The sequence below is a fragment of the Bradysia coprophila genome, unplaced genomic scaffold (genome assembly GCF_014529535.1).
Source record: "Bradysia coprophila strain Holo2 unplaced genomic scaffold, BU_Bcop_v1 contig_24, whole genome shotgun sequence".
Classification (NCBI taxonomy): Eukaryota; Metazoa; Arthropoda; class Insecta; order Diptera; family Sciaridae; genus Bradysia; species Bradysia coprophila.
In genome coordinates, this window is record NW_023503501.1 from 4,545,960 (window position 1) to 4,555,445 (window position 9,486).

Here is a 9,486-nt window from a genome sequence, read left to right on the forward strand (position 1 = left end):
AGCCGCATATTCATATTTCATTGTTAAATTTATGTTTTTTGGTTTTTCGTAATTTCTAAACTCACTACTTCCTGTCGACTTTTTTTTAGGTTTTTTGAACGATTATTTTGAGCTGAGAAAAATGGAACCTGTATTTATCAATTTGAAACGGCGGTCTAGTTCTGATGCTATGCCTTATGCAGTCTCAGTATCTTTACGAACAGAGTTTTGCTGTATACGCTGATTTTTAGTAATATTCTCCCCTCAGCTAACACTTCGAGAACCATTGTTGTGAAAAACGTGGAATTGAAAAATTCATTTTTGTGTGTAACTATACCCTCGAAATGAAATTTCTTACTTTTCTTCCCTTGGTGAACAAATAACTATCGTCGTCGAACGAACATATTTGTATTAACAAATCTGAAATGTTCCATCAAAAAAAAAGTCGAAAAAAGCCACCGTTCAGATATGTAACCAGGTGAGCCCCTGGAGTGACTTTTTCTCAATTTCTTTCATAGAGTAGTCTTTCTTCGAGCTTAAATCACATCTACTCGATGTTCAAAATTATTGGTTTCTGTTTGCATTAAAATGCGAGAATTCTTCGAAGCAATCGGCCTGCAAATTCCATTCTTTGAGAGAAATCACTACACTCTATTAAGTGGATAATTTTTGGAATCAAACTCTGACAAATCAGAAATTGTGGAACGGATTTTTAACGATGGGCTTCCTCATCGTAGCTCTTTAGGTTGTCTAATAGGGTGATTAAGCGAAATCGGTCCACAGTCCAAAACTGATTTCATCGAAAGTCGGCGATGTGGTAAGATACGAGAACTGTGCTGACGGACATGAGTAACATGTGACGAAATGACGGGTGGTTACTGTGTCGTACTCTCAATAGTGACGACACGACACATTACATCTTCCTTCTAAATCGTTTTAAGGTCAGAAAAGCTACGAAAAGCTGTTCTCACTCGCTGCAAGCTGTAACAGCCGATTCTTTTTTTATGGTTGACCGAATGAAAATAAAATTGAAAAGAAAAAAAACAGGCGGAATCAATGATCAGTAAATTTAATTTCATTCATTTAAAGTTCTTCTGGTTTTAGTTTACATTATTTGTTTGTTGGTTGCAATCGTTTATGTTTAAAGGTACTTCTAATACTGAATTTTTCTAAATGGTTTTTTTTGTTCATTTCTTTTTCTTCCTTTCTTTGGTACATTTTTTTTCATTATAATAATTCGGCTGGTTTTACATTGAATTTGCTTAGCAAGTTTTAATAATTTGTTTTCCCTTAAATTGTTAGTAACACATTTACACAAGAATTCATTGGTTGGTTTGAGATTGTTTGTTTTTCACTTAATTAAATTTTCCAATTTTTTATTTTCGACAAATACAAGAAAAAGTTTTCCTTTCTTTCAATCTTTTACTTCAATAAATTGTTTTTCTTTTGTTGAGATGAAATTTGTGTTTTTGAACATCAATTTCTTAAATATCTACAAATTAATCTGACTATTAAGTGGTCTGGCTTTGATTAAATTTTGATAATATCATTTCATCAACAGCTCCGAATTCATTAAATGAAATTCATCAACTTAAAATTAATCGTAGAAACAAAATATTATAACAACAACAAGAACAACAGAAAATGTTTAATAAATTATCGAAACCCATGTCCAAATACTTTAAATTGTATATTAAGGCGAAAGTCAGACCGTCAGTCGCAATAGGGAAATTCCTTTCATATTTACATACTCGATATACGCTCGTATTTCCAGTATCGTTTATATAACTTTGACAGTTTGTAACTCTGGCAGTCTGTTTAACCAAAATCCGTCTCGTCGAAATTGAATTATTTTTACATAATTTATTCAATTATAATCGATATGATCGATATAAAAAATGAAAAGAATTCTGCTAATAAAAAAATGGGGAGTGTCACGGTGAGGTTGAACATAGTCATACTACTTGTGCCACGCACATGAAATATTCTACTTGATTTTACTACAGCGCCGCGTCCCGTGACTAATAATAACATAAAATAAAAATCGAAAGTGCGGCAATGAGAAAAGTTAGATTTTGTGAAAATAGTTAACCTCGGTAAACTTCGACTGCTGACATGGACTACCAGAACAGTTGAATTCGTGATGAACTCAGTTGGGGAACTGTTGTTTTACAACTTTGCTCTGTTCATACAAAAACTCCAATGCCCATATGGCCAGTCCGGGCCAAGCATACACTTGATAGTTTTTGGCAAGGTAAATATAGTGTGGAGGTAGGTAATGCCATTCAGATACTAGAGTTTCTATTCCATTTTTTGTTTTTAACGAAGTAGGACATGGCGTCTGTATCGAACCTTCGTGCCACTGCACTTCTGATTCGGTTATGTATGGCACTGCCCTCACACTATATTTACCTTGTTTTTTAGACTGATGAAAAATGGCAACAAGAAGTAGACTCGAGTGATATTTTTGGTTGGATATGGGTTTCTACGTCACTATATTACGTAACAAAAAATTTAAAAAAAAAAATAGATTTTCTTAACGAATCAATTTCAATAAATAAAGGTTTTACAGCAAGACCACCTCTGACACTACATTTACTTTATTTAGTCATCCATTGAGTAAGTCATTGAACGTGATTGCAAAAGATAACTGACGAGGATAAAGCAGGACGAATTTTTGTGAAAATTATTTCACCAAATTTTCCTTAATTTTCAAAAAAAAAAAAATTGATAAAATTCGGGAAAATAAAGGAAAATATGAGAAAATGTTTTCCCAAAAATAGTCCCTGGTAGGATTATCAAGAAATGACGGAAAGAAACCTGATGGAGTAACTTTGACGCCATGGTCTAAAGGAAAACCTTTGGTCTGGGACGCGACTTGCGTAGACACGTTCGCTGATTCATACTTGTCGAAAACATCTAAAAAAGCTGGCGAACTCGCAAATTTTGCAGCGCTTGAAAAACACAAACATTATTCAGATTTGACTTCATCTAATAATTATATTCTTTTAGCATTTGCAGTAGAAACTATGGGTCCTTGGAGTACAGAATCAAAAAATTTCATCAACACTATTGGTTCGAAGTTGCAGGAATTAACTGGTGACAAGAAATCAAAATTTTATCTAACACAAAGAATCTCGTTGGCTATTCAACGCTTCAATGCTAGTTGCGTAATGGGAACAATTCCTGCGGCGAAACCTTTGGAAGAAATTTTTTATTTATAATGTAATCTGAAAAGATCCAAGTTTTTACAGGTTGGGATGAAGGCTTAGCCTGACCACCTTTTCTTGGTATATGCAAATTTCTTAAATAAATATTTCAATACAGTCCCTGGTATAGAGTATTCAAAAAAAATTTGTGTAAGAAAGAGACTGGTAAATGAGTCAAAAAAATCCGAGCTTATCATCTTATACCAAGTCATAAAAAACCGCGGCAACGTGTTCAATGACTCACCGAATGGCATACGTTTTGAATAAATATTTCAGTTAAAAATCAAACGAAATTCTCTTATTGTAAATACTGTAAATTTTATGTAATGTTTTTCCCAGTGTTTTTCTTCCGATATTTTGGTCTTGCAGATAAATTTATATATTTCTATTCGATAAGCATAGCTTGAACAGAGAGCTTATCCACATCATTTTAATGATAGAATGTATATGGTTTTGGTTTTCACTTGTATAGATTTGTACATTAAAGAAAAGAATTTGGCAAAAAAAAACTTTTTTTTTTCGTTTTAACTAAATCTTACCTTTCGATGGGTTCCATTCGACACCGATTGCCAAATCCCGTCTTAGATAAGATTACTTAAATCTCATTCGGCGACCTCGTCGTCGTCGGATGATGAACTGGCGGGTATGGTGCTGAACCATGGTTCACGATTTTTAATTGTTCTGGAAAATTGAAAAGAAAAAAATTATCAGAATATCTTTGGGTACAACTAGAGCAGTTAGAGGCAGTGAAATTTCAGTATGAATTTGATTCAGCTGTTTTTCAGCTGATCCACACAAGTAATCAAAACTATTTATACGTCTTTACACGGGGTTATCACTACCACGCGCGTGCTTCAACCGTATAACAAGTACAAGTATAAGTTGTGGTTTTGATTGTATGTGTATGTATGTGTGGATCACTGGATCAGTTGAAAACCAGCTAGACAAGTGAAAAACCGAGTCAGGAAATACACACAGAAGAACAGTTGACACTGACGAGCTGTGTCTGAATCAATGAAGTCCAAGGTAATTTTAGACAATTTGAGAAAGGTGACATGGGGGCGTCCATGGCTTTTCCACATTTTTTTTTCCAACTTTCGTCACATTTTACATCTTGTAACAGGGCATTGTCATTGACTAGACCGCACAAAGAGAGAAGGTAGATGGTTAACTATATCAGAACGAAAAGGTATATTCGCTAAGATGCATAATTCTTCCTATCCATAAATGAACACACAGTTGGAGACATCATGGATATTGTCAGACGTCTTCGAGTTTTAACAGAGTCCATGTTATCAACCGTACTGTGTCACTGACACATAATTTGAAAATTGACAAAATTGTAGATTCTTGTCACAAAGAACATCATGTCGGTGGGTCAAGTACTTAAAATTATCGATCGATGAGTTACAATGATTTTGTCGATAAGGATAAGTGTCAATAAGTTCAAGTCGATAAGGATATTGGAGGTGGAAATTAGACTAACAATTGAAATGACTGAGCACAAACAGGTGATTTTTGTCACTAAGCACCACGAACTGGTATTGCTTCCACTATCTTCAATTAAAAATGTAAGAAAAATGAAAATGAAACTTACGCAGTTTTCTGTTTCGTATTCGAAGGCAGTGTCGTCGAGGTGCGATAGTACGTCTGTTCGTCCTCTTGCTTATCTTCCAATTTTCGCTGCAAAGTCATGGTCTCTTGCGGTTGTTCCTCTACCGGCTCGTTTAAATAATATCTGGACCCGTGCGCTGATTTACAGTTCTCACATTCGCTCAGATAATCGTCGTCCAGACTGTCTAGATTTGGCAGAAAATGTTCCCGTGGATTCGAGCAATTTTTGTATGTCGTGCACACCGGTAACTGTTTGTCGTCCACTTTGTCGACTGTTAATATTGTAGCGATTTTCGGTTTCGGCGTGGATGTGCACGACGGTAACAGTGGATTCGTTGTTGCTGAAGCAGTGGTAGCGTTGGGGATAAATGCAGTCGGATTCGGCATTGACGTTTGATTGAAGTTGACTTGATGCTTCGATGAAATGTTGATGGGCGACGGAATGTTGATGACGGATGGCACCTTACTAACGACATCTGATATAACCGACACTTTTCCTGTCGACACTTTCGGCAGTGTGTAGTGATTGGTGAGCATCGGAAAGCTTTGCGTGTAATTTATTTTCCCCAGACTCCGTGACTTCTCCACATTGCTCAGTCCACCGATCGGATAGAGAAACGATTGCGTAGTGAGCTTATCGTCAGAGCGTGGCAACGATTTTGTGTGCGTAAGTTGTTGATGTCCGATAATTGCGGTCGAACGTGGTGTGATTTTCGGCTGCGCCACTGACATAAACTGGTCGTTTGGGCGTGATATTGTTTGTATTCGTGGTGATTGTGATGGATGTGGCATGGTCACCGGATTTTTACACATTTTCGGTGGTAACACTGGATTTTCGATTGGCGTATTTTTGGCCATTGAATCGATTAACTGTAGCGGAAAGGGTGTCGACACAGCGCTGCCTTTGTGATATAAATTTGATTTGGGAGACTTTTGCCGACGCGGAGTCGGTGTTTGAGTATTTTTCAGAATTGAATGAATTTGGTGCTGTTGTTGTGGCTGTGGTGGTGGTGGTTGTTGTTGCTGTTGTTGCTGCAGCTGCTGCTGTTGATGATGATGATGGTGAAGATGTTGTTGGTCGTCCTGAATGTAACTGGTTTCGTTGGAATTGATTTGCTTGGAAATGGTTGGAATTTTGTTGGAAGATTTGGTTCGATGCAACGAAGAGTTGTTTTGGTTGCTTTGACTACAGTCAGCAACGTCCTTGGCAGTGGCGTGAATAGATTTGGCCTTGGCCACATAATTCTGTTTTTGGTTGTTCAGTTTGGTCGACAATGTGGACAGAAAAACTTCATTTTGTGGTTCGCGTGAAGTGTCCACCTGCTTTGATCCCATGTATGTCATCGGTACATGTTGTACGGGACACTGGCAGATCAATTTTTTGCTTTTATTCATTGACGCCGAAGACTTTTTGGGCGTTTCGTTTGATGTTTTGCTCGACTTTTGCAACGTTCCCTGGTTCCCCGGTTCGGATGTGGTAGTAAAATGACGCGGTATCGTTCGATGTTGACGCCGCGACGATGGGGTTCTGAGTTGATCGGTGCAAACAGTGCTGCACGAACGACCGCTCTCATCGAATAATGGCGGTGGCAATATTGTCGACAACTTGTGGTCGTCATTCGATTCCACTGGATCAGTTCGGTTTTGGAAACTGTGTACGTCTCGCGCCTCGAATTGTGGTGTGGCAGTCGCCGATTGGGTGCAACAGATCGGCTTATTGATCGTACAGTTCTTGTAGCTACATTCACTTCTGGCAGTTTCCAACGAATTAGTCGAATAATTGAAATTTACGCGATCCGCAACGTTTAATTTGTTGCTGCTGCTGCTGACAATATGCGATTCCAATTGACCCATGGTCACAGCTGGTCTCACGACATACGATGGATTTTTCAGTTGATGATTTTCGCCCGCAGCCACTGCAGTTATGTTGCCCGCATTGTTGATGTTGATGTTTATCAAATTGGTCGTGTTTGTGGTAATGTTGGAACCGTCACACGAATTGTCGGTGGAGCATAAATTCATTGGCAATGATCGATGTGTCGTAGTAGCAACACTGACCGTACACTGAGAATTTAACGATTCTGCTTGTGCTAAAGCCACAGCTTCTTCGTACGGTGGAGGGGCTTCTCCGCGTGGAAAATAACCGCTCGGTGGTTTCCACAAATGATAATGACCGGGATGATTTTCGAACGGATATTCCATATTCATCGATCCACCGCCCATGTAATTAATATTGCCACCAATGTATCTAAGTGAACGAGAAAAAACACGAAGCTGTACGATGCACGGCGAGCACGAATCTACACCTATCTCCTCTACTCACCCAATACTTCCCATAGTTCTTTGTTCATCGTTCACCTGGCGATTGACTCTCATCCGGATTTTTCGTTGTCGAAATCGATTCAGAATGAAAAACAACAGCGAAACCGTCAAGGTGACTGAAAACGAAACATTTTTGTCGTCAGAAACGCAAAACTGAATTTCCTCGTCACGAATTCGGACTTACTCGTAACGCCAGTAGCCACCAGTCATATACCAAAATCGGATGTTTTGTCATTGTTGTTGTTCCCCAAAGTACTGTCCAGACAAATGAAGTCACAGCAATTGTTTCCAATTTGAAATGATTTGCACTCCTGCGGCGGACTGCACAGCACCGATTTGCATGATTTCGGATGTCCGTTGTCACACACACACATTTTGCACAGATCGGGACCAGGCACATAAAAGCGACCTGTTTCGAAGCTAATGCCATGGTTATTCATGCATTCACCTAACGAATTACCAGATACAGCCATCACAACTGGCAGGCAAAATGAAACAAAAAAAAAGTTAATTCAAATGCCAGATGAATGCAAGGTGCACAAGGTGAACTAGGTGAACCAAATTGGATTTGTTCGTTCGGGTATGTATGTACACCATCAACATCTTGTTTTTCCTTTCATGTTTTTTACCTTTCAAATTTTCAGCCACTTTGATGATTAGCGGAATTAGCACCAATTGCACTCGATTTTCCATCATTCGACCCATATTTTAAAACACAATTTCACACTGGCTATTCGTAGATTTTGACACAAAAATTAAATGAAATTTTATTTCGACATCTACAGCTGCTGCTGTCACAAAAAATTTTCGATTTCTTTTATCAATCAGTGATGCCATCGAGAAAATGTTGCAGTGTTGGTATGATTGCAGAAGGATGTCAAAAAGATTGAAAAAAGTAAAAACTTTACATAAGTTCAACGCAATAGGTTTGTTCCAAATACATAACTGTAAACCCGAACTTTGACAACCCGAACGACGATGATTTCTTCCACAGAGATAAACATAACCTAAATGTCAACCAATTTTTTTTTTGTAAATTTTCGTCCAAGGTTCTGAAATAACAGGTTAAGACACTTATGAAGGTGGGTGAAACACAAATCTTGACAATTCAGACATGAATATTGTTTGAAAAGTCAACTTGAAAACAATTTCTTTTTTGTTAAGTTGAAATCGTCATATAAAAACCTAGTTGGCGCTACAGCTGAAATCCTCAACATGGAAAATACATTTACTAAAGAAAAACTTAAGAAAATGGAAATTTATAAACTCACGCACCAACCGTTAGTTTTTTCGATCAAATTTTATGTGTTCTCCCATGCTCTATCTCAAAATTACTAAATTAAAAATTTATCACTAAAAATTTAGGGAACTATTCAACAATTTTGATGATCAAATGTAATCAATATGGACGTTGCAATGTGTGGGTAATGATTGGAAATACTAGCAGCACTAACAGTATCAAAAGTTATTTTCATGTTATGCAAGATGAAAAAGAAATAAATATTTTGAGACGTACCTCAAGGCAAGCTATAATAAATTGGTCTTCGGTCCTCTCGCTCGCATCTAAACATGTTGACAGAGAAGCAAATTTTTTGACAAGTTCCCCAAGGCAAGTTATAATTAACTGGTCTTCGGTCTTCTCGGTTATATAATTTGGATCAGTTATTTTAACTTTACTTGGAGGATATGTCAAAAATGTATATGAAAATATGCAATGACAAGTACCCCAAGGAAAATTATAATTAACTGGTGTTCGTATACTCACTCTGCACTCTGCTCCCATATAATAGACAGGTTGCGCATATGACATAACATGTCAAGTTATAAGTTGGAAATTATAGGTCACATCGTCATGCAAGAAGTTCTGGGAGGTTACTTATAATTTAAATAAACTTATAATTCCCAAGTTATAAGTTGATTTATAAATGAAACGTCATTTGCGCAAACCGTCTAAATTTTTTCGCCTGAAAGTTCCTTTCCTTTTGAGAGTCGTTTCTGTATAAAGGAACTTTCATGCAAAGATTTAATGGGGGACTGAAGTTTTGACAAGTTATTTTTAATCGACGTAAAACATTATTCTAAACAAAAAATTGTTTTACGATATGTCTCTGAATATACTGATATTTTATAAGCTCGTCTAAACTTCGAAACGTACAGCTGCCCGCAATTTTTCTGATTTTACACTGTTTTTAGAAATTATTTTGATCAGAATTGTCGATACCCATGTAGTTGTTGGTGCAGAACACCTTACAAATACTTATTTTCATCAAGACTGGACATTTTAGGCGGCTGACAAAATTGGGTCGATTTTGGGTCGTACTTTGTAAACATAATTAATTTTATTTAAATTTTTTTTTTGCAT

At 37.1% G+C, this 9,486-nt stretch overlaps 1 protein-coding gene across 1 annotated transcript; it reads right to left on the reverse strand.

Annotated features, from left to right (window-relative positions):
* Nucleotides 1–1,032: 1,032 nt before the first annotated feature.
* On the reverse strand, nucleotides 1,033–7,993 carry LOC119077973 (hybrid signal transduction histidine kinase L-like). Its single transcript, XM_037185355.1, has 5 exons — nucleotides 7,754–7,993; nucleotides 7,309–7,602; nucleotides 7,126–7,240; nucleotides 4,786–7,050; nucleotides 1,033–3,869 (listed from the first exon to the last, which is right to left on the reverse strand). Exons 3-5 carry the CDS (start codon nucleotides 7,176–7,178, stop codon nucleotides 3,791–3,793), a joined length of 2,397 nt encoding a protein of 798 aa, XP_037041250.1. The 5' UTR covers nucleotides 7,179–7,240; nucleotides 7,309–7,602; nucleotides 7,754–7,993; the 3' UTR covers nucleotides 1,033–3,790.
* Between the last annotated feature and the right edge of the window lie 1,493 nt (nucleotides 7,994–9,486).

Coding starts and splice junctions, on each gene's coding strand:
- LOC119077973 (XM_037185355.1), bottom strand. CDS start 7,178: ATGAGAGTCAATCGCCAGGTGAACGATGAACAAAGAACTATGGGAAGT. Junction 7,051..7,125: donor AGAACTATGGGAAGTATTGG/GTGAGTAGAGGA, acceptor TCGTTCACTTAG/ATACATTGGTGGCAATATTA. Junction 3,870..4,785: donor AATACGAAACAGAAAACTGC/GTAAGTTTCATT, acceptor TCAATTTTCCAG/AACAATTAAAAATCGTGAAC.